This window comes from Kogia breviceps, chromosome 8, assembly GCF_026419965.1.
Source record: "Kogia breviceps isolate mKogBre1 chromosome 8, mKogBre1 haplotype 1, whole genome shotgun sequence".
Lineage (NCBI taxonomy): Eukaryota > Metazoa > Chordata > Mammalia > Artiodactyla > Physeteridae > Kogia > Kogia breviceps.
In genome coordinates, this window is record NC_081317.1 from 107,693,051 (window position 1) to 107,717,988 (window position 24,938).

Genomic DNA, 24,938 nt, shown 5'->3' on the forward strand with positions numbered 1-24,938 from the left:
GTACCTGTTTTTACGGTTTTTGCCTCCTTGAAACATTCCAGCTTTCAAACGGGGAAAAGAGTCAGGGCCACTTTGCCTATGACCTCTAGCCCCTGCTGTCTCTCCGAGATCAAAACTAGATGCTTCTGCTATTGCTGTGGCTGGAAGAAAGTTCCAGCTCACACAACTGTTGCTTCAGTTTGCCCGTTCCCATACCCAACTCTCACGTGACTGGCAGAGCCCGTGTCACGTGATCCGCGTTAAGGGAGCCCAGCTAACGCGGTGTTTGTGGAGGCTACCTTAAGAAGGTAAAACTCAGAATGTGAGATATTAAATCATACCGATGTTTGAAGGACATTGTGCATCTCTGAATGACAGGTGTCCACTACGGGGCAGAATTTTCCAAATGTAGCAAGAGCTATCGGTGTTGGCAGCCAAAACAATGACAAAGAAGAAACACGACGAAACACGACGAGTAGGAACCATCAATATTCCCTGTCTCATTTTTCTCATCGTCCCACAAACAACTGGCAACTCCTTGAACTCATCATCCCACTAAAATGGAAACTTCTTGGTCACCTCTATTTTTTGTCTGTTTTATTTACCAATGAATCCCAGTTGCCAAGAAAGCACGTGGCACATAGCAGGTGCTCCATACATATTTGTTGAATGAATAAAAGACATTCATTTGCTGCACGAAAGAAAGACAAAGCTTCAGGTGGAATGTGGGTTTAGAAAACAGCTTAAGACAACTTTAAGCTTGATTCAAACACCTACAGCAGGAGAAGCAGCAGTGTGAACCTCTCTCTCAACCACTAGGAATTAAACAGAGTGTTCAAGTAGCGTTGGAAAACCAAGGTCTGGCAGGAGGTGGGAAAGGGGCAGCAGGGGCAGGAAATCCAACACGAAATCTAATGAGTTCAGTGTAATGAGTTCAATACAAATTTAGTGACTGACAGCAGGTGTAACTTCTGAATTTTCACTACTACATTAGCCATGTTTTATGAATCCGTGCTATCACCTAAAACAAATTCTGTAAATATTCAAATTAGCAGACATAAGGGTTAAGGATGTATACATTTCAAAAAGATATCCCATTGCCATAGCCCAGCTGAGTGAGCTCTCATCTCCCTGTACCTTGGGTGGCAGAAAGCATAGGAGGACAATGACCCATTAGAAAGAGCAGAGCACAATAAAATGCAATCGAGACCTCTAACCTTTGCCTAAGCAATTCATCCAGGAAGTTCTGTAACGCACCAGGTGTTACAGTTGACAGCCCTGGAATAAACAAAGGTCCATAAGACAGCTCCATAATTTCCTCTTCACCAAAGATGATTTCCATCTAAAGTGGAGTCTCATATTCTACGTTTCTTTTTTTTTTTTTTTTTAAGGGGGATTTATAAAATCCATTTCGTTCAGTGTGACTTTTCTCTTCACTTTGCTACATTTTACAAACACATACGTGTATTCCTAAACAGTACTGCACCAGTCAGGCAACAGAAACCACTCTAGTTAATTAAAATAGGGAGAGAATGGATACAGGAAACTAGGAACCTGCAAAATCTTTGAAAAGAATGGCGGAATGAGCTCCACACTGGGCCTTTAAGAAAGTCTCCCAGAAAAACACCACCCACTGATGTGGAAGCTGTCACCTCTACCCCAATCAGCTGGCCACCACCGGGACTGAGTTCAAGGACACAGGAGTTAGCTGGAAACCAGGGGTCTGGAAGCAGCTCCAAGTTCTTTGAATTGAGCAACTGGAAGGGAATGCTCTTTAGTAAGACCAGAAGCAGGCTTGGGAGGTGGGAATGCAGCCAGAGTTCTGTTTCAGGCATGAGAAATTTGAGATAACCTATGAGATATTCATGAGGAGGTGCTGAATAAGAAATTGCATATGCAAGTGTGGAGGTAAAGGGAAGTCTAAACTGGAGATTTCATTTTAAGTGGTTTCATACTACATAAGCATGCTGCCATTTGCTTTCTTTTTTTTAACTCTATTTTACTTTTGAGATCACCAACTTCTTGAGCGACTACTGTATGTACTCACTTTAACTCTGGCTCAGTCTTCAAAGCTAGGGTAATCTAGCATCTATCTCCAAAGACTCCACTGAAAGTGTTCTGAAACAGGTCACCCAGTGTCATCCAAATGCAATATCAATTTTTTTGTTGTTATTTCTACCACATTTGAGGTCGTTAATTACTTCCTGCTTCTCAGGAGTGGATCTCAGAAAACACTAACTGTCTCAGGCACAATCCCAGAAGAGGTTATGAAGCAAGAGAAGCAAGCGCGGTCCTGGTTCACTAGAACAAGACACCCCAAGGCAGACTCATTTCTCTTGTCGATCAGATTGATGGTTGGTAGATCAAGTATTTCTTGATTTCAGCAGGGTATCTATCTCTTACAACATTCTTCTAGCTAAAGGGGGAAAATATCTTGGGTAAATTCACAGATGACACTGTGAAGGAGGGAAGGAGGTCGAGAGGGAGGTCTTCGGCACCTATGTCCTGAGCCGTGCTCATGGCAAGTTGGAACATCAGGCCAGGAGTATGTTTTAATTCATGGAGCTGACTACAAAGGCACAGCAAGTCCAACAACCCGTTTGCAAGCACAGCTCGGACACTCCTAAGGCTTAGGTTTTCCAGAAACACAAATGAGCCAAGGGTGTGGTTTAAAACAAAGCTCAAACATTTTTAGGCAGCATTAGTACAAGAAGACTGTGCAAAGGGGTAATCATAGTTCACATGTATTCCTTCTAAACTTCATTTCACAAGAGACTGGGATGGACAGATTCTGGGTTGGCATACAATACCTGGAGCATGATATTTTATTCTAGAAATACATTTTGCTTTGACAAAGAAGAGTGTGACTAGAGGCTCATGATCAGGATAGTGACAGACTCGTAACTATATGTACAGAATCTAGAAAAGAAGGGCAACAAAGCTATTACTTTACTAGATATGACAACCAAAACGAATATAGAGGATCCAAATATTTCATGAAGAAACTTTTGGCATCTCTCCCTCTCCCTCTCTCTCAAGGGTCTGTGGCCTCTGGCTCTTTCTCAGGCCCCCCTTCTCTCCGGGCCTGCCCAGACTGTGGAAAGTCTGGCAAGTTCTCTTTTAGGGGTCAGCCTCTCCCAGGGCTGAGTCCACCTCTTCAAGCAGCCACTGCCGGGGCGCGGGGTTACTTAAGGCTAGGCATCCAGGAGTGAGATTCTAGCCCCGGGTCCGGGCGCCGGGAGGCGGTGGAGATGGAGCCCGGGCCGCCGTGGGTGCGGGTACATCAAGGGAGGCCCGGTGGGACGCAACGCCGGCGGCACCAGGACAAGGGGTTGGGGCAGACTTGGGGCGTGGTCAAATCCGGGACCGCGGGCGAGGCGGAGGCCGGGGCAGGGGCGGAGCCGGGGCCAGGACAGAGGGCTGGGGCGTGGCCGAGCTCGACTTGGGAGGCCTCGCCGGCTCGCCGCTCTAGGCCCGCGCCCCGGCCTTCGTCCCTCTCCTCACAGCTGTCTGTACCTGGGTGGAAGGCTGAGGTGCAGGCAGTCATGGCGCTGCGTGCTGCCGTGTTCGACCTGGACGGGGTCCTGGCGCTGCCCTCGCTCGCCAGCTCCTGGGACCGTGCGGAGCAGGAGCTGGCGCTGCCCAGGTAAGGGGACCCAGGCCGCTGCCCGCCCTCAGACGCCTGCGCGTGTGGGTCCGGGCGGCAGGGGCGCGACCCCTTGGAGGAGTTGCCTTTCGGGACTCCCAGCCCTGGTTTCAGATTGCTGTAGGGCGAGAGCGCTAGGTGAAAGGTTAAAACAATCACTCGACCCTAAAGTACCAGTGTGTGTGTAACTAGATCCACTGTCTTTCTGAATGCTGATTATTTAAATCTCTCTAAGGACTCCAAAATTGACCTTTATATTGAAAGCTTTTCTTAAAGTAAGAGAGATTACTCCCCGAGCTGTCTGCTGCCCGCTTACTTCTCTGTAATGGAATGGATCTGAAAGACCTAAGCTGAGGTTTCTAGAGAAAAAAGTTCTGTGCCCTGCACATTATAACAGCAAACCAGAAACGTCCCCAAAGCCTAAGCACTGGAAAATGGTAAAGAAGGAAGCATCACCAGTAAACGTGACGTTCAGGAAGAGATTTCAGTGACATCAGAAAATATCTGTTATAATAAGTGCAAAAAAACTAACCCACCAGAGTGTACAACTATTTATACAACATGGAAACTATGGAAAAACTGTTTTTCAACTATGGAAAAAAGCTACATGTTGAAAATGCCTGGAAGAAATATACCAAAATATCCCTCTGGCTGCACCAATTTACATTCCAATCGGCGCTGCACAAAGGTTTCCCTTTCTCCACATCCTTGCCAACACACAATATTGCTTGTCTTTTTGATAATAGCCATTCTAACAGATATGAAGTGATATTTCACTATGGTTTTGATTGCATTTCCTGGAAGCTCTTTTAACCACGGTGTTGTTTCACTTTATTTTTTTTTTGGCCCATAAATTTTATTTTTTTTAAAAAAAAGACATAAAAAGAGAGTAAGCTACAATATGAGATATGTTTGTACCTGTGACCTCGTCAATGTGGGAGTGAACATGACTTGTGAATATACAAGTCACAAGTATACTTGTGAGTATACCAATGAATACACTTGAGAGTATATTTGTGAGTACACAGGTCACAAGTGTACAAGTTTACAGATGTGGGGAATTTCAAAGAGCACTGATCTCTGAGTCAGACCCAGGTTAAAATCTCAATTCTAACACTTAGTGTTGGGTGACCTTGCTTAACCTGACTTAGTCTTAGTTAACTCTACTGAGACCTTAGTCTTAGTCTTAAAATAAGAAAACACCTCCCCCAGAAATTTTTGTGCTAGTTAGATTAGGTGTCATGTAAGGTGGATGGGTAGCTGTGTTCCTGATACATCTTTTTATTTATTTAAGTCTCATGCACATTCAGAGTGATTATTGGGCATAGTTCATTCATCTGGTGTGACACTGACTCACACATTCTCCCTGTGACCACGGTCACAATTGTTCCCAGAAGCCATAAACAGGTTATAGCAAACCTAGCTGAACCCAGGAGGTCAGAGTCCGTGACTTTGACCTTATTAACCGATGGAGTCTGTGAACTAACCGTAAAGGTGTGAATTCAGACAGTGAGCCTCAAGGGCCTAACTTGCACCGGGCATTTCCAGCTTGCTTGCTCTCGGGTATAAAAACTCAGACATCCACAGATGCCATAGTTCAAAATGAAGGCAGTGCCACGAGAGGTGCAGAGTTCTTAGTTGCTTCAGAGGAGGGAGAGATGAGGTCTGATCAGGGGGAATCAGGAACCAGAGGCAGACCCTGCGAAGGCTGATAGGATGCTGATGAGGAGAGATGTGAAGGGAGGGCTTTCCAGGTGAGGGAACATCGTGAGCAAAGGCTGGGAGGTGGAAAGCAAGGAGAGTTCACAAAACACTGAATAGTCCAGCCTAGCCAGACAGGAGGGAAGTGGGCAAGTTGGCTGGGCCTGCATTGCACCACCACGCGAGAGTCAGGCTGAGCACCTACCTAATTTGATAGCAGTTGACTCTGAGTTGAGTTGGGATGGAGATGTTGTGAAATAATTGTTGCTCACCATCAGCTGCGGTGATGGATCAAGGACATTGGCAAGAGGAAAGAGGCCACCACTCTCAGTTTAAGATTTGCGAGTTTGGGAGCTGCAGGGGGAGCAGTGTGGAGAGATGCTGAAGCCCGGTGGAGATTGGAACGGAAGCAAACGAGACCTTCTGGAGCTAGGATTTTGCAGGGTCATTGGCATGGAAGACGAAGATGAAGATGAAGAATCCAGGCTGCAGGGCCCAGCGGAGGACAAAGGAAGCCTGTGAGGCTGGTGTTGAGGCTGAGAGTGGGTTAGGGGGTGAGGGCCCAGACATCTGTAAATACCTGCCTGAGACAAGGTGATGCCGGGACCAGTGGCTGTGCTGAACTCCAGCAGTGGAGAGATTGTTGAATACCGGGGGTGAAACAGAGAGATGCAGATTCCTCCAGCATCATACAGGGGAAGGAGGGAGAGGGAGCTCCAATCTCAGCTGTGGTCCTCCAGACCAGAGGCCGCTGAGGGTGTGCTTGCCGGAGACGGTGGTACCTTGGCAACCGAGGCTGACATGATCTGGAGGAGCCAGGATGGTTCCCTGAGATCCAGATCGGACATGTAGACAGTCATCGTGTGCTTCATTTAATACCTTCTCACCCAGCCTCGTGGAGGGTCTGCCTGGCACCACTGGACTGACTGAACCCTTGGAATGATTAAAGTGTCAATTTCTTTCAAAAATGTTTACCCTAGAACTTGAGGCGCTCGCCATATGCAATATGCTCAGTGAACGTTTTCAGAGCAAGAGAAACAAGTGACCAGCAAATACAGAAAGAGTATTTGAGAACCAGGACTTCCTACTCATATCCTGTGTGCTGTTTCAGGAAATGTTTATTGAATGTTTCCAGCAGCTTCTGGGGCAGTTCCCAGATTTGGGGTTGCTTTTTGCACCTCTGGACTTTTCTGTACTCTCTGAAGCATCTTTCCTCATTTTTAATTTTATATATGGGTTTTGATTTGACAACTGACAACATAAATGCATTCTTATTATGAAAATATTCAAATGAACAGAATAATGTAGAACAGGAAATGTAAGTACCTCCTCACCTTTCCTTGTTCCTCTCCCCATCCCAGATATCATCTTAGTTGATACATAGTTCATTTATCCAAAACCAAGGGTTTAGTGTGTTTGTTTTCATAATTTTGGGACAGTAAAATCCGACCTGTCTTCATGTGGTAGCAAGTCTGATCTGAACAAGCATGAGGCTATTAATTACCATTATCTATCCTACTACTGTAAATAATCACACATCTCACTGTAAACATATTAATGAGTTTGATTATGAAGGCTGCTGCAGGCTTTCCTGGAGATGTTACTTAATATGTGGTATATACCCCATTTTACCTTTACAATCGGAAAAATTCTGACTTTTGAAACTCATGTAGTTCTGAGGTTTCAAATAAGGGATCGTCAGCCTGTCACTTCTTTATATGAATTTGCAGACACATTTATGCATAGATTGGTAGACAGGTAGGTTAAAAAAAAAACCAATAGAATCATAGAACATATATTGTTCTAGGTTTTAATTTTTTGACGTAATTTTAACTATTTTATTTCATTCGACAGTTGGATATCTTTTGTGTCCATTTACATAGATCTACCTTGCTCTTTTTAACCACTCCTTAGTATTCCACAATATGGAAGTGCCATAATTTATTTAACCATTTTTCCCTGTTGGTGGACATTTATTTGTCAGTTGTCACTGTTACAAATGATGTCACTGTAATATTTCTTTAGGGTAGTTTTCTAAAAGTGGAGTTGCCAGGTAAAAGTGTATGTATTTACATTTAAAATATTGACAGATCCTGCCAGGCTGTTCAAAAAATGCTGTACCTGTCCCGACATTGCATGCATGAGAAGGCCAGCCCAGATCCTCCCTGCAGAGGAGATGATCCTCTTAAACCTTTTTTTTAAAAATAAATCTATTTCTTTATTTATTTTTGGCTGTGTTGGGTCTTCATTGCTGCGCACAGGCTTTCTCTAGTTGCGGCGAGCGGGGGCTGTTCTTCATTGCAGTGCATAGGCTTCTCATTGCAGTGGCTTCTCTTGTTGCAGAGCAGGGGCTCTAGGTGCAGTTGTGGCATGTGGGTTTCAGTAGTTGTGGCTCACGGGCTCTAGAGTGCAGGCTCAGTATTTGTGGTTCACTGGCTTAGTTGCACCGCGGCATGTACGATCTTCCCAGACCAGGGCTCAAACCCACGTCGCCTGCATTGGCAGGTGGATTCTTAACCACTGCGCCACCAGAGAAGTCCCAACCCTTTTAAACTTTTGCCAGTCAGATGAAGGAAAAACATTACCTTGTATCAGTCTGCACTTTCCTCTCCACTGTTCATTTTTATTGGCCATTTGTATTTTTTCCTTTGGTGTTTACCTATTTATACCATTTGCCCATTTTTGTATTGGATTGTCGCTTTCTTCTTGATTTCTAGGAACTCTTGATTTCTACCATGATGTTTTATGTTTTCTACTTACCATCTCTTCTGCTACTTCTTTTTTTCTCCCTTCTTTTTCCCATCTTTGGTTGGGTTGATCAAGTTCTTTTCTTCCAGCTTCCCTTGGGGAAACATCTTGTTTCTAGTCTTCTTACTGATACATTTTGTTTCTAGTTCTCCTTAAGATTACTTTTGGTTTTTTAATATGCATATATAGTAACTCATACTATTAACATAATCTTTTCTGTCAGCAGACATGTTCATTGCTACCTGTGTTTTTGTATCAATATAATGATGAGTTTGTCTGGTGTTTGTCCTGGGTTCCTAGCACAGAGCTTCTAAAAACTCTTGGGATTTCCTGAGTGATCAGTGTGTCTTTGTTATGCTAATGAGGTGACTCACTTGGTGGGAGGTTCTGCAGAGCTTCCTAATCGGGGCTGGTCACCAGAAAGACCAGAAAGATCTCTGTGATTAGAGGTTTGAGACTTTGCACCTGCCAGAGCTCTAGGGAGTAGAGAACCCTGGGGATTTAGTTCAAACATGTAGCCAATGAGTTAATCAATCATGCCTAATGAAACCCCAATAAAATCTCTGGACACTGAGGCTCAGTGGAGCTTCCTGGTTGGTGAACACATCAATTTGCCAGGAGGATGATGTGCCCTGATTTCATGGGGAGAGGGCCCAGATGCTCTGTGTGCCCTCGCAGACCTTGCCTTCTGTGTATTCTTTAAAATAAAACTTAATAGTAAAACTTAAAAGTAAGTAACACTTTTCAGTGTCCTGTAAGTTGTTCTAGTGAATTATCAGAACTGGAGGGTTGTGGGAACCCCCACATTTGTAGCCAGATGGTCAGAAGTACAGATGGCCTGGAGAACCCCTGAGACTGCAGCTGGTGTCTGACGTGAGGGCAAGTCTGTGCAAGACTTGCCTTTAACCTGTGGGGTCTGTGCTAACTCTGGACAGGTAGTGTCAGGATTGAATCGCAGTACACCCATCTGCTATTGGCCAGTTGGGGTGGAAACAATAATAAAATTCTGCCCCACGCTGCCACAGCCAGGTTACTTAACCCTCCTTCCTTTCAGCCTCTCATGCTCACTGTCACCAGAACTTTCCCCAGGCAGGTAGATTACTTTGCTTCCAGCTTTATCATGAGACAAATCTGCTGCTTCCAGCTCCTCTGCCTAAAACAGTTGACCCTTGAACAACACAAGTTTGAACTACGTAGGTCCACTAGTACATTGTTTGTTTGTTTTCATTAGTGAATACTACAGTACCACACTATCTGAGGTTGGTCAAATCCAAGGATTTTGAGGAACTACGTAGTCAGAGGGCCAACTATGGGTTATACAGGGATTTTTGCAGAGGGTCAGTGCCCTAAACCCCAGTGTTGTTCAAGGGTCAGCTGTACATTATCAGCTATGAACGTATGTATTCAGTAGGTGAAGAATCCCTTTGGGGGACAACGATTGAATTCTAGATATAATGGTTGAGTCTCAAGAGTTCAGTTGTGCAAAAATCACTAATAGCGATTATAGTAAACAGTGTAAGATTAAATTTCATATACAACTAATGTTTTGCGGATGGTTGAGGAGGATACAAAGTGTATGCAATATAATCTGATTTAAAATGATGGCTGGGAGGGAGAGAGAGGAGTATTGTTTAATGGGTACAAAATTTTAGGTTGTAAAGATAGGAAGATGAAAAAGTTCTGGAGATGGATAGTGGTGATGGTTGCACAACAATGTACTTAATGGCACTGATCTGTACACTTAAACGTGGTTAAAATGGTCAGTTTTAGGTCCATATTGTTTAATGTATCATTTACAGCTTGAGTTTCCTTCTTTATTTTCATTTTGGATGATCTGTCCATTGGTGAAAGTGGGGTGTTAAAGTCCCCTACTATGATTATGTTACTGTTTATTTCCCCTTTTATGGCTGTTAGCATTTGCCTTATATATTGAGGTGCTCCTATGTTGGGTGCATAAATATTTGCAATTGTTATATCTTCTTCTAGGATTGATCCCTTGATCATTATGTAGTGTCCTTCTTTGTCTCTTGTAATAGTCTTTATTTTAAAGTCTATTTTGTCTGATATGAGAATTGCTACTCCAGCTTTCTTTTGATTTCCATTTGCATAGAATATCTTTTTCCATCCCCTCACTTTCGGTCTGTATGTGTCCCTATGTCTGAATTGGGTCTCTTGTAGACAGCACATATATGGGTCTTGATTTTGTGTCCATTCAGCCAGTCTGTGTCTTTTGGTTGAAACATTTAAACCATTTACATTTAAGGTAGTTATCAACATGTATGTTCCTATTACCATTTTCTTAATTGATTTGGGTTTGTTATTGTAGGTCTTTTCCTTCTCTTGTGTTTCCTGCCTAGAGAAGTTCCTTTAGCATTTGTTGTAAAGCTGGTTTGGTGGTGCTGAATTCTCTTTGCTTTTGCTTGTCTATAAAGCTTTTAATTTCTCTGTCGAATCTGAATGAGATCCTTGCTTGGTAGAGTAATCTTGGTTGTAGGTTTTTCCCTTTTATCACTTTAAATATGTCCTGCCACTTCCTTCTGGCTTGCAGAGTTTCTGCTGAAAGATCAGTTGTTAACCTTATGGGGATTCCCTTGTACGTTATTTGTTGCTTTTCCCTTGCTGCTTTTAATATTTTTTCTTTGTATTTACTTTTTGATAGTTTGATTAATATGTGTCCTGGCATGTTTCTCCTTGGATTTATCCTGTATGGGACTCTCTGCACTTCCTGGACTTGGCTGACTATTTCCTTTCCCATATTAGGGAAGTTTTCAACTATAATCTCTTCAAGTATTTTCTCAGTCCCTTTCTTTTTCTCTTCTTTTTCTGGTGCCCCTATAATTCGAATGTTGGTGCGTTTAATGTTGTCCCAGAGGTCTCTGCGACTGTCCTCAATTCTTTTCATTCTTTTTTCTTTATTCTGCTCTGCAGTAGTTATTTCCACAATTTTATCCTCCAGGTCACTTCTCCGTTCTTCTGCCTCAGTTCTTCTGGTATTGATTCTTCTGGTATTGATTCCTTCTAGAGAATTTTTAATTTCATTTATTGTGTCGTTCATCATTCTTTGTTAGCTCTTTAGTTCTTCTAGGTCCTTGTTAAACGTTTCTTTTATGTTCTCCATTCTGTTTCCAAGATGTTGGATCATCCTTACTATCATTACTCTGAATTCTTTTTCAGGTAGACTGCCTATTTCCTCTTCATTTGTTTGGTCTCTTGGGTTTTTACCTTGCTCCTTCATCTGCTGTGTGTTTCTCTGTCTTCTCATTTTGCTTAACTTACTATGTTTGGGATCTCCTTCTCAAAGGCTGCAGGTTCATAGTTCCCGTTGTTTTTAGTGTCTGCCCCCACTGGGTAAGGCTGATTCAGTGGGTTGTGTAGGCTTCCTGGTGGAGGGGCCTGGTGCCTGTGTTCTGGTGGATGAGGCTGGATCTTATCTTTCTGGCGAGCAGGACCATGTCCAGGTGTGTTTTGGGGTGTGTTTTGGGGTGTCTGTGACCTTATTATGATTTTAGGCAGCCTACCTGCTAATGGGTGGGGTTGTGTTCCTGTCTTGCTAGTTGTGTGGCATAGGGTGTCCAGCACTGTAGCTTGCTGGTCATTGAGTGGAGCTGGATCTTAGCGTTGAGATGGAGATCTCTGGGAGAGCTTTTGCCATTTGATATTATGTGGAGCCGGGAAGTCTCTGGTGGAGCAATGTCCTGAACTAGGCTCTCCCACCTCAGAGGTTCAGGCCTGACACCCAGCCGGAGCACCAAGACCCTGTCAGCCACATGGCTCAGAAGAAAAGGGAGGGAAAAAAATAAAGACAGAAAGAAAAATAAAATAAAATAAAGTTATTAAAATAAAAAATAAAACAATTATTAAAAAGAAAAATGTAGTAAAAAAAAAAGAAAGAAGAGAGCAACCAAACCAAAAAAACAAATCCACCAGTAATAACAAGTGCTTAAAAACTATACAAAAAAAAAAATGGACAGACAGAACCCTAGGACAAATGGTAAACAAAAAGCTATACAGACAAAATCACACAAAGAAGCATACACATACGCACTCACAAAAAGAGAAAAAGGAAAAAATATATATTTATAAAATTTTTAAAAAAGAAGGGAGCAACCAAATCAATAAACAAATCTACCAGTGATAATAAGCTCTAAATACTAAACTAAGATAAGCATAAAATGAGAAACAAATTAGATGCAGAAAGTAAACCCCAAGTCTACAGTTGCTCCCAAAATCCACCTCCTCAATTTGGGATGATTCGTTGTCTAGTCAGGTATTCCACAGATGCAGGTACATCAAGTTGATTGTGGAGATGTAATCTGCTGCTCCTGAGGCTGCTGGGAGAGATTTCCCTTTCTCTTCTTTGTTTGCACAGCTCCTGGGCTTCAGCTTTGGATTTGGACCCGCCTCTGCATGTAGGTCGCCTGAGGCCGTCTGTTCTTGGCCCAGACAGGACGGGGTTAAAGGAGCAGCTGATTCGGGGGCTCTGGCTTACTCAGGCGGGGGGGGGAGGGAGGGGTACGGATGCGGGGCGAGCCTGCGGCGGCAGAGGCCGGCCTGACGTTGCACCAGCCCAAGGCACGCCGCGCGTTCTCTCAGGTTATTCCCTGGATCCCGGGACCCTGGCAGTGGCGGGCTGCACAGGCTCCGGGAGGGGAGGTGTGGACAGTGACCTGTGCTCGCACACAGGCTTCTTGGTGGCGGCAGCAGCGGCCTTAGCGTCTCATGCCCGTCTCTGAGGTCCGCGCTGATAGCCGCGGCTCGCGCCCATTTCTGGATCTCCTTTAAGCGGCACTCTTAATCCCCTCTCCTCGCGCACCAGGAAACAAAGAGGCAAGAAAAAATCTCTTGCCTCTTCGGCAGCTCCAGACTTTTTCCCCGACTCCCTCCCGGCGCACTAACCCCTTCAGGGTGTGTTCATGCCGCCAACCCCAGTCTTCTCCCTGGGATCCGACCTCCAAAGACGGAGCCTCAGCTCCCAGCCCCACCCGCCCCGGCGGGTGAGCAGACAAGCCTCTCAGGCTGGTGAGTGCCGCTCGGCACCCATCCTCCGTGCGGGAATCTCTCCGCTTTGCCCTCCGCACCCCTGTTGCTGCGCTCTCCTCCACGGCTCCGAAGCTTCCCCCCTCCGCCACCCGCGGTCTCCGCCCGTGAAGGGGCTCCTAGTGTGTGGAAACCTTTCCTCCTTCACGGCTCCCTCCCACTGGTGCAGGTCCCGTCCCTATTTTTTGTCTGTTTTTTCTTTTTTCTTTTCCCTACCCAGGTACGTGGGATGTTTCTTGCATCTTGGGAGGTCTGAGGTCTTCTGCCAGTGTTCAGTAGGTGTTCTGTAGGAGTTGTTCCACATGTAGATGGATTTCTGATGTACTTGTGGGGAGGAAGGTGATCTCCGTGTCTTACTCCTCCGCCATCTTGAAGATCCCCTGCTAATCGCTTTCAGGGATTTTAATTTCTCTTAATTTTGTAGTTTTTAGTGTAGAGGTCTTAAACCTCTTTCATTAGATTTATTTTTTTTAATGCTAAGGCAAATGATATTTTTTTAAAATTTCATTTCCAATTGTTTGTTATCCTTTCTTTTAAACCATCTCTTTCCTGTTCTCAAGATTTTAATTTTGATCTATCTTGAAGTTGAGTAGAAGTCTTTCTTGAATTTTGTTTCCAGGAAAGGTGTGATAGCAAACTATTGTATTAGTTTTACCTGTCTGAAACTAGTTTGTGTGGTTCTCAGGTTATCAGTAATCAATGTTGTGGTTGGACCAGTCCTTGTGGTTCTTACTGTGACTGCAAGACACCCGTCAGGAGTGGTCATCAGGGAAACAAGTAAAGGTTTGTTACTTACAAGACCTGGAAATTACACAGCACTCCTAGGGCCACACAGTGAGGATGTGAGGAGAAAGAGAGAAGCACATGGGTCCGAATTCTGCTTTGACTGGGGATCATGGTGGGGCCACCGTGGTTTTGTGGGGCTCACTCTTTATTGGTGAATTTCAAACAAGATCAGGAATTTAAAGCATGGGAAGAGAAAAAACCAAATCACCCAACTGGTCAGTTATTGAAATCAACCAAGATCTCTAAAACAAAGGAGCCTCAATGGACATAAAGTAAGTTGTCTGCGGATAGATGGGGGGGTATTGTTTCTTGTTATCTTTTAATCTCAGTGACTCAGGAGTATTACTCCACAGTCTTATCACATTTAAAGTTGCAGAGGGCTTCCCTGGTGGCTCGGTGGTTGAGAGTCCGCCTGCAGATCCGGGAGACGCAGGTTCGTGCCCTGGTCCAGGAAGATCCCACATGCTGCGGAGCGGCTGGGCCCGTGAGCCATGGCTGCTGAGCCTGCGCGTCCGGAGCCTGTGCTCCGCAATGGGAGAGGCCACAACAGTCAGAGGCCCGTGTACCGCAAAAATAAATAAATAAATAAATAAATAATAAATAAAGTTGCAGAATAGAAGGCTGTTATCAGTCTGAATTGTTTTTCTTTAGTGTATAATCTGTTTTTCTACACAAAAGGTTGTCTGTTATACTTTCTTATTCCAGGAATTGAAACGTTTCCCTACCGTATGCCTGCTGTGGTTCTTTTTTCATTAATTTTGCCTGTTGTTTGGCGAACACTTTTGATTTGAGAGCTCAGATTTTTCTTCAGCCGAGAGACATCTTCTCCTATTATTCCTTTGACTATTGCTTCTCTGATCTTTCCTTCTGCGATTTTTCTTGTTTATTGAAGGAATTTAGCCTCCATAGGCCTTATCTTTTTGCACATTAATTGTAATTGCTTCATCATTTTACTCTTTGTTCTTGGAAAATTTGTTGGGTCTTTTGATTCACGAATTTCATTTCCTGTAATAGCCATTTCACTGCTCACTGCTTTTATTAACCTTAAAATTTGAAAGTCATGCTTTCCAGTGCCAACTTATCTCAAATTGCTTCTTTTTAAAAAAATACTGCCTGCTTTTGTCCTATAGAGTCATTGACATCTCCTTCCTCTATAGCTGCATTCTTCCTTCACTTCCTCTTCTTTTATCAGCCCCTAATCTTCAGGCAGAAAAAACAGTTTTCCCTATGCTTTTCCATCTCACTCATCCACTGTGTAATAGTTATTTGTTTATATGTTGCCTCCCTTGTTCTCCTGTGAGCTCCCTAAGAATAGATCCAAATTTTTCCATTTTTATATCACGGCATCTGGCACAATGCCTTGATGCCTTCGGTCCTCAATGCAAGATTGTTGCATTGAACTGTATATTGCTCCTTGCAATTGGATGGCAGCTGGGGAAGGACATGAGGGATCTTTTCGAGGTGAGGGAAATGCTCTAAAACTGCAATGTGGTGATATTTGCACACCTCTATTAAATTACTACAAGTCATTGAATCGTACACTGAAAACATGTGAATTGGGTGTTATGTAAGTATAATTTAACAATGCTGTTTTTCAAAAAAGACAACTGATGGCAAAGATGTGCCAAAGCCACTGCTGACGCTGGAAAATTGAGCAAGGCTACAAATAGTACGGATATATATTTTTTTAACGTTTTGCCTAAAGTTGATTATTGTTACCTGCAAGAGGGTTAGTCAGGTAAAAGGTTGTTGACTGTTATCAGATATGAAACTCCCAGATATTTATCCTCTTAACATGGGAATGGTAAATACTTTTAACTGGGTTGCCAATTCCAGTCCATTGCAAATATTTGCCTGGAACGCTGTACTAAGAAGGATCATAAATTAGTGTCTGGATGCAGTGGTATAGGATGTGGTGATGGGTTATTAAACTCGGCCAGGGATTCAGAGTTGTGCATGCGTGCCAGGTACGTGCCATCCATTATCTGGCTGATGTCACCCAGCCAGCCATGTTGAGGTAGCCCAGCCACCACTGGGTGTGGGAGATGATCAAGAAAGTGGAATGGGACCTTGTGTTTTGTAATGTAGGGAAGTGAGAGGGCAATGAGCTGCTCTCTCTGTGTCTGCTACTCTCCAGGACCACATATAAGAGATGAATATGAATTGAGGTGTATTAATCACCTAGGGTCACCATAAAGAAGGACCACAGACTGGGTGGCTTCAACAACAGTTCCAGAGGCTAGAAGTCCAAAATCAAGGTGTCTGTCCTTTACCTGTCATTGTGATGAAGTCATTTGAACGTTCCTGATGTTTCTTTGTGTCTTGCAGAGGCTTTCTGAATGGAGCTTTCATGAGAGGAGGCCCAGAAGCTTCCAGTGCCCACATGATGAAGGGAGAGATCACATTTTCCCAGGTGTGGCGACATCTCATAGACCCCCTTGAGAAGGTGTTCTGTAACTACACACCCATCTCCCCCACTGACCATAAGCTCCCTGAGGGCAGGGCCAAGTCTGCCTCACCCCTTTACCCCTCATAACACTTAACTCACAAGACTGGGCTGGAGACATTTAAGATTGTTTATTGTCTCTTTGATCCAAGCAGGGGGCCACACCCCGGTGATTAGGAAATTTCCAAGCCCTTGAAGATCTATGACAGGGAATTACAGCAGCCAGAGTAGCTTTTTTTTTTTTTTTTCCCCTTAAGCTGTGGTTAAATACACATCACATAAAATTTACCACCTTGATCATTTTTAAGTATACAATTCTGTAATGTTAAGTATATTCACGCTGGGTAACCAACACCACCGTCCATCTCTAGAACTCTTTTCATCTTGCAAAACTGAAACTCTATACCCATTCAACAACAACTCCCCGTTCCTCCTTTCCCCACCCCCTGGCAACCACTATTGAACTTTCTGCCTCTATTTAGCTACTATACATATCTTATGTAACTGGAATCATGCAATATCTGTCCTCTAGGGACTGGCTTATTTTGCTTCGCATGATGTCTTCAGGGTTCATCCGTATTGTTGCATGTGTCACAATTTCCTTCTTTTTAAAGGATGAGTGATACTCCATTGTATGGATAGACTACATTCTGTTTATCCGTTCGTCTATCGATGGACATTTAGGTTACTTCCTCCTTTGGGTCATCATGTCTAATGCTGCTAGGAACATGGGTGTACAAATAGCAGTTTGAAATCTTGCTTTCAGTTTTTCTGGATATATACCCAGAAGAGGGATTGCCGGATCATAGGGTAGTTTTCCATTTTTAATTTTTCGAGGAGCCACCACAGTGTTTTCCACGGTGGCTGCACCAGTTTACATTTTCCTCCCAACAGCGCACAAGGTTTCCAGTGTCTCCACAGCCTTGCCAACCTATTATTGTCGGTTTTCTTGATAGTAGTCACCCTTAGAGTAGTTATTTTCAGCCAAGGGCCACTGGGTCAGGGGACGTTTTGTTAATTCATAACTATAAGACGGGTGGACTTTGGAATCTGATGTCGGGATTCGGATCATAGCTACCACTTACAGACGTGTGAGCGCAGCGTGTCACAGAACCTCCCAAAGTCTCGGTTTTGCCACCTGTAAAATGAGATCGATAACATGCTCCGTCTCCTAGGTTGTTATGAAGCTTGAAAAGTGCTTAGCACAGTGCCTGGCACGTAATCAGTGCTCAGTAAATAGTAGTTAGTGTTGGTACTACAACCTCGATTTTTTTAAATGGAAGTGTAGTTGTAGATTATTTTTAAATAAAGTAATCAGGATCCAAAACCACTTCAATTCTCAATTAGTGCCTCGGAGAAGAAAGGCTATTGAGAATCTACTCTATGAGCACACAGATAAAACAGTGGTTTGTTTGTTTTTTTTAATTTACGAATTACAGCCACCTATCAGTCTAACAGGGAACATGGGGCCCATCATAATAGAAAGCAAAGCCCACCTTTCCAGTGAAAACACGTGTGGTCTTAGCGTGGGGAGTGTAGTGAATTGTGGTCACTTTAAAACTCTCTTTCACACACACACACACGCGCAAACGCACAGACACATATTTTGTCAACTCGTGAATGAAAACTGTAATGATACCATTGAGGATAAACATTACTGAAGCTTGAATCAATAAAAAAAAAGCTGCAGTAATATTGTTGAAAGGTAAGGAAAGGGAGAAGTGGTATGAATTTCACTCATATACACATGACTATACAGTTTTCCCAACACCATTTATTGAAGAGACTGTTGTTGCCTCATCGTATATTCTTGGCTCCTTTGTCATAAATTAATTGACACGTGGGTTATTTTTTTTTTGCGCTCTCTATCATTCTACTATCGATGGGTATTTGGGTAATTTTTAGTTCGGGACTATTATATACGAGATAAGAGTGCTACTATGATAGTGTATAAATATACCACAATCTATTCTGCTATTAATGGGTGTATTCGTTTGCTAGGGCCACCGTAACAAAATACCGCAGACTGGGTGGCTTAAACAACAACATTTATTTTCTCATAGCTCTGGAGGCTAGAAGCCCAAGACCAAGGTGTTGGCAGGGTTGGTTTCTTCTGAGGCCTCTCTCCTTGGCTTGTAGGTGGCCGACTTCTCCCTGTGTCCTCACATTCTTTCTTCTGTGTGTGTCTGTGTCCTAATCACCTGTTCTTATAAGGCCACCAGTCAGATTGGATTAGGGCCCCCCGACCTCATTTTTGTCATGGTCCTAATGCAGGTTGGAAAGGAATTTCCAGACACAAGGCAGAATGTAAAGATGATAGCATTTATTAGAGGGAGGGGTGGCTTCCTGAACAGTGGGCCGGCTGACTTCCTAGCAGTCTGGGAGAGTGGAGCCCGAACATGTGCTATTGATCAGTTTTTATAGCCAGAAGACAAGGGAATGGTCCGAGGTGAAAATTTCATTTACAGATTGGTCGAGGCACATACACCTTCCTTCTGCAGGGTGGAGCGGGACAGGCAGATGCCTTTCCTTATTTGGGACGGGTCCTGTTGCCCACGTGGGCTCAGGAGTTTCACAACCGTCGCAACACGGTGGGGAGAGCAAGTAAGAGTCCTGTAGGGCTTGTAACGCTGAAACTTTTACAGGCAGGGTCGTCCTTTGTCCTTGGCGCACCACAATTTTACCTTAGTGATATCTTTAAAGACCCTCCAAAGGACAGTCACATTCTGAGGCCCTGGGGGTTAGGACTTCAAGATGAATTTGTCGGGGACCCAATTCAGCTCTAACAGGGGGATTTGAGTAGCTTCTAGTTTGCAGTTCTTAGGAAAAGTGCTGCTATGAACATTTTTGTACATGTCTTTTGGTGAACATATGTAGACATTTCCACTGGGTATGTGTCCAGGAGTGAATTGCTGGAGCACAGGGAATGCATGTGTTCGGGTTTAGTAAATGCAGCCCGAAGCTTTTCCAAGTGGTTTCACCAATTGACAGTCCCTCATGAATTCACTTTCACAGTGGATGCCATTCATGGAAGAAAACTGCAGGAAATGTTCGGAGGACTCTGGAATTTGCCTCCCTGAGAATTTCTCTATAAATCAGATCTTTGGCAAGGCGCTTGCAGCAAGAAAGGTCAACGCCCCCATGCTTCGGGCAGCTCTCACTCTCAAAAAGAAGGGTAAGGATCTGATACTGGCCGTTCTCTGACCCAACCACACCAGAACCCTTGGGAGGGTCAGGTCAGAATACACCTAAATGTGCATTGAGATCACGAACCTTCTGGGCCTTGATGAAAAGCTGTTCTTCAAACAGCCTCAAAGTAAGTCTCAGCAAATGGCCAAAATCAGCACTGTCAGCTGGAAAAATGAAAGAATTTTGTTTAATAAAGCGATTTATGCCTCATGAGCAAAATTCTCTCCCTACCAATGTACTAGTAATGACCCAAATGACGCAACCTCTTGTCACATTTATTAGAAAACAAGGCCTTTTTTTCCCCCCCCAAGCATGTGGAATCTTAGTTCCCCGACCAAGGATTGAACCCGTGCCCCCTGCAGTGGAAGCGCACAGTCTTAACCACTGGACCACCAGGGAAGTCCCCAAAACAGAGCCTTTCAAGCAACCATGGTTTTCTTAACCTCTGAGATCAGAGTGTCTGAGCTATGAGCTGGCTGACACAGATTCATGTAGTGTGAAATAGGCTAGGATATGAGGTCATGTTTGGTCAAATAGGAATTTATTTATTGCACAGAAAATTTAATTGTACTTACAAAGGTGATTTTAAAATATGGAAAAATGTTTTAGACATGAGGTTAAATAATAAAAGCAGAATGCAAAACTGTCAGAACACCAAGATTACAGATATGTAAAAATGCAGTTGGATGTAGAGAAGGAAAAGGCAACGTGTTGTATTGATAGGATGATAAGCAATTTCTTTTTTTTTTCTTTTGAAAATACCCTTTAATGTTCCTATGATATTCTTATAAGAAAAGTTACTTTAATTCAAAGCCAAAAAAGATATTCATGCCTAATTAAAATGAATATCTTAAAAAAAAAAATCAAAGCCAACCACTTATGAAAAAATTAGTCACTCCTTACCATGAAATCCATAAAATAAAACCTGCATGTGATAAACGCTGAAACATTTTTTTTTCAGGTTCAAAAATAGTGTTGGAATCTGCCAAGGAATCGACTCACATTATTCAATGACAGGCACATTTATACTCATATGTATTAGTAATTCCTTCAGTTGATTTTCCTTGAATAGGCATTTATTTAGTGGCAGAGCCCAGCTCTTCATCACAGGCATATTTGAGGTCATCCTACCCACTTACCAGTAGCCTTACCTGGTTGTGGCTGAGTCATCCCTGGTCCATATTTCCCACTCATATGACATGGAAAGCGTCTGTCCATTGACTTATCCTTGTCTTGTTTCCAGCATCTCCTGGCTCTTGTCCTGTCTGGTTAGGCAGGGGATAATGCCGTCTCTGTTTGCATTTCTCTAGTTTTGAAATGGGAACACCATCTCTGCCAAGGCAGGTGTTTTGAAGCGCGGTCCAGCAGAGTTTGCAGTAATGTAGACTGGGAGGAGGGTTGGAGTGGCCCGTCCAAAGTGGGATTCTGGGCCTGCCTCAGCTCTGCCTGCACTCTGAGGCTCTGGGCAGCTTATAATTTGTCTGAGCTTCCATTTTCCTGTTGGTAAAAGTGGGATGGTAAGATCTGCCCTGCCTGCCCCCAAGGTGCGAGGATCAAATGGGCTGATGAATGTCAAAACACTGATCAAATGAGCTGAGGAATATCACAACTTCTTGCTCTACGATTACAAGAAATGAAGGGATGTAGTGTTTCCATCTGAACGCCCTTGGTGCACACCGTTAGGGGCTCTAGCGTCTGCGCCAGGAGGGGCTTATGGGTAACGATGGTGCTTTTCTAACTTGTCAGTTTAGAAGCCAGACATCAGGAGATTGATGTAAGTGAGCAGAACCCCGCCTGGCCCCGTCTTGGGGCCCCCTGTGGGATACCTGGAGCTTCTCAGAGCAAAGTTCTATAGCTGGTCTATTCACTGGTACCTTCTCACTCAGGATTTACAACCTGCATCCTCACCAACATCTGGCTGGATGACAGCACCCAGAGAGGCAGCCTGGCCCAGATGATGTGTGAGCTCAGGCCGCACTTCGATTTCCTGATTGAGTCATGCAGGATCGGAATGGCCAAGCCTGAGCCTCAGATCTACAAGTTCGTGCTGGACGTCTTGAAGGCCAGCCCCAATGAGGTACCTAGACACTGCCTTTCAGTGGAAAAGAATGTTCTAGAGATAGTGCAATCAAGAAAAATTGAGGGGGCTTCCCTGGTGGCGCAGTGGTTGAGAATCCGCCTGCCGATGCAGGAGACACGGGTTCGTGCCCTGGTCCGGGAAGATCCCACATGCTGCGGAGCGACTGAGCCCGTGAGCCATGGCCGTTGGGCCTGTGCGTCCGGAGCCTGTGCTCCGCAACGGGAGAGGCCACAACAGTGAGAGGCCCGCGAACCACAAAAAAAAAAAAAAAAAAAAAAAAAAAAAAAAGAAAAATTGAGGAGGCGTGAACAGATGGGGGACACCTGGGGCCTGGCAGGGTGGTCCTATGTCCAGTGGCAGGTGCCACTTCTCCCAGGCCAGGACTTCTAAAGGGCTTTTACCCACCCCTTCAACCTAGAAAGTTCTACCAGAGGTGGGCATCTGGCTCCTCTCCGTGGCTCTTACAGGACCTTGGTTAAAACAGGTATTGTCAAAAGCTGCCAAACCAGCTGCCTCAGTTTACCTAAAAGAAACGTGGACCCTGGGAGACTTTCCCAAGACACAGGCTAGTCGGGGTCACCCCACCAAAGGCTGGGCAGGAATGGGCTCCAATACTGCAGGAGTCTCCTTGTAGGGTATCCCTGCACCCCTAAATTCTGTCTTCATGCCGTCTCTAGATCGTCTAGTCTAAAAATGTGGTTTTTGTTGTGTTTCCCTACTCTAGTCTCCAAGAAGGCCTTTGGACCAAGATGAAATTCCTTTCTCTGGCATTTCTGACCCTTTCTTGTTAACCTTGCTTCACCCACCAGCTGATCAGAGGGAAATCCTTTCCTGTTCAATCCCAGAACTCTTCCCTTCTCCTCTCAAACTTTGCTTCTCTCTTCTCAGCCCCCAGATTAAGCATTAGAACAGCGCTCCAAATTTTAGGATGCATATAAATAAATGTCTTTTCACTGATGGCTTTTAGGTTGGATGAGCTGCTTAGACGTCCAGGCCTGCCCTAATCCAAGATTATTAATAACTGCCCCATGCTTTCTTCTACAACTTTAAGGATTTTCTTTTTTCTTTAAGGATCATTTCTTTTGACATTTAAATCTTCCATCTGTTCAGAATTTATTTGGGGACTAAGTGAAGAAAGGACCCACTTTTTCCCCCAAACTGTTGAAATAATTAAATAATCTTTTTCCTCACCAATTGGGCATGACACTTTTATTAGAAACTAAATTTTCATTTGTATATGAGTCTATTCCTCGACTCTCTGTTTTATTATCTGACTTTATTACAGTTCTTTTCCAGACATTTTTTGGGGGGTCTATTCATACATGTTGATTTTCCTAGATGAATTTTAATGTCATCCTGATAAGTTTATATTCTCCTTTAATCTTTTTACAGTTTCAGAATTCAGGGAACGTGTATCTATCTGTGTGTTTATGTTTATGTAATTAAATGTTTTTAATTTTAAGAGTAAACAGTTACATGGAGAGAAAAAATAATTCTTAATCTCTAATCAATCAATCTTATTGTGAGATTATTAATTCTTAATCTCGACCTCTGCTCTCACTTTAACGTGCTTCTGGCCTGTGGCCCTGGTGCATGAGTTTTGCTTTGGTCGAAGTGATGCTAGTGTCCACGCTTTTTGCACTCAGGTGGTTTTCTTGGATGACTCCGGCGTTAATCTGAAGCCGGCCCGTGACCTGGGGATGGTCACCATCCTCGTCCGTGACCCTGACACTGCCCTGAGGGAGCTGGAGAAAGTAACCGGGGTGCAGGTAACTTTCTGTCTGCGCTGAGTCGGATTTCCTGTTGCTCATCTGTGTTTAGGTACACAAGAGACAAAACAAGTGAGAGCATTCACTGCCCCTGGTGTGGTTCCCAGTAGCGAGCTCCTCGGTGGGAGACTGTTACCCTTTGTGCCATCAGCACGATGTCCATGAAGAACTTCCTGTTTCCTTCTCTGCAGTCAGTGAACAGGGAAAAGACACTCTGAGAGCAAGAATCTATACTGGTCAGACTCAGAGGACCAAGACTAGAGTGGGGCCTTCAAAGCCACCCCTTCAGAGTAAATACTGAGGATGTAGCTGCTGGGTTTGCCCCTGGGGTAAACCAGGGGGCAAAGGGGCAAAGGAGGGGGACCCCAGTCCTTGTCTGCTCTGCCTGGTCATGCTGCTTGCACTCACATATAGTGGTTTAGTTCCACCTGGGTCACACCCTCTTGGCAGTCAGAGGGAAGGCTCCTAAGTAAACCTGTCCCGAGCCCAGGAGGCGGGGATGCCCGTAATAATGCCCCCGGGGGCTGATGGGATTAGCTTGCTCTGCCAGAGCAGAGGCACCTTTTGTTCTTGTAATTTTACCTAAGATCACTGATCCCACTGAGTCTGGGAGTGACAGTTTCGTAGGCTTTTGTAAGCCATGCTTTGCTCGTATCAGTGTGCTGGGAAAGGAGGTGCGGGAGCCCCTACGCTTGATTGACGTAAGAGGCGTCACACTGTTTTTTCAGAGGGAACTATATTAGTTTCCTGCGGCTGCCAGAAAGTAGCACAGACTTGGTGGCTGAGACAGCAATCTCTCTAGGAGTCTCGAAGTCCAAGAGCAAGTTGTTAAGGGTTGGTTTCTTCTGAAGCCTTCTCGCTGTGTCTTCACACGGTCTTCCCCTGTATGTGTCTCTTCTTGTAAACGCACCAGTCAGATTGGATTCTGTCTCCGGTGGGCCCACTACAGGGACCTCATTTAAGGTTCATCACCTCTTTAAAGACCTTATCTCCAAATATTAGTCCCATTCTGAGGTCCTGGGGGTTAGGACTTCAGCAGATGCATTTGGAAGGCACACAGTTTTGCCCCCATAACAGGAACAGCTGACTTTTCATCTTTAACAAATAAATTAAAAAACGTATATCTAATGACTCTACAACCTTAGAGCATCTCGCCCAAGCTTGATTTGTCCTTCTGCAAGCCTGGAGGTCTTGTGCAGCAGAGAAGAAAGCGTCCAGACCTGGAACCGGAGCATCCTCTTGCTGGCCCCATTAACCAGGCTCCTCCCCTCATTACAGCTAAGCCGCAGACACCTGTCCTGCAAAATTGGGAAAGTGAGCCATTGTCCCACCTATCTTTTCCTCAGGGGTTTGGGGAAGGTATAAGGAAAAATGATAATCGTTTCTTTTTAAACAGAGGAGAAGCGCCTCTCGTCTCTCAGGAGGGCTGTGGGAATCAGTCATGAATGGGCTTTATAAACTGGACAAACACATGGCAGAATCATTAGAGTAGGAAGCGCCCCCCCTCCCCACCCCTGGAACCAATGGGACATCCCCTGGTGTGTGACCTAGGAAGTC

General features: G+C 44.3%; 1 protein-coding gene across 21 annotated transcripts in view; it reads left to right on the plus strand.

Moving 5' to 3' along the window:
• Positions 1-3,376: 3,376 nt before the first annotated feature.
• Positions 3,377-24,938, plus strand: part of EPHX2 (epoxide hydrolase 2) — a 102,816-nt gene continuing 81,254 nt past the window's right edge. For 9 of the 21 annotated variants that reach the window (XR_010841656.1, XR_010841661.1, XM_067039947.1 and 6 more), the window contains exons 1-5: positions 3,392-3,625; positions 16,226-16,310; positions 19,359-19,518; positions 21,419-21,609; positions 23,259-23,381. Coding sequence is in view for 15 of the 21 variants with exons in the window: in XM_067039947.1 (XP_066896048.1) it covers positions 3,525-3,625; positions 16,226-16,310; positions 19,359-19,518; positions 21,419-21,609; positions 23,259-23,381 (660 nt within the window). In the remaining 6 variants the exon portion in view is untranslated. Of the gene's footprint in view, positions 3,626-16,225; positions 16,311-19,358; positions 19,519-21,418; positions 21,610-23,258; positions 23,382-24,938 lie in introns of all 21 variants that reach the window. The other 12 variants (XR_010841659.1, XR_010841657.1, XR_010841658.1 and 9 more) reach the window with 7 other exon arrangements.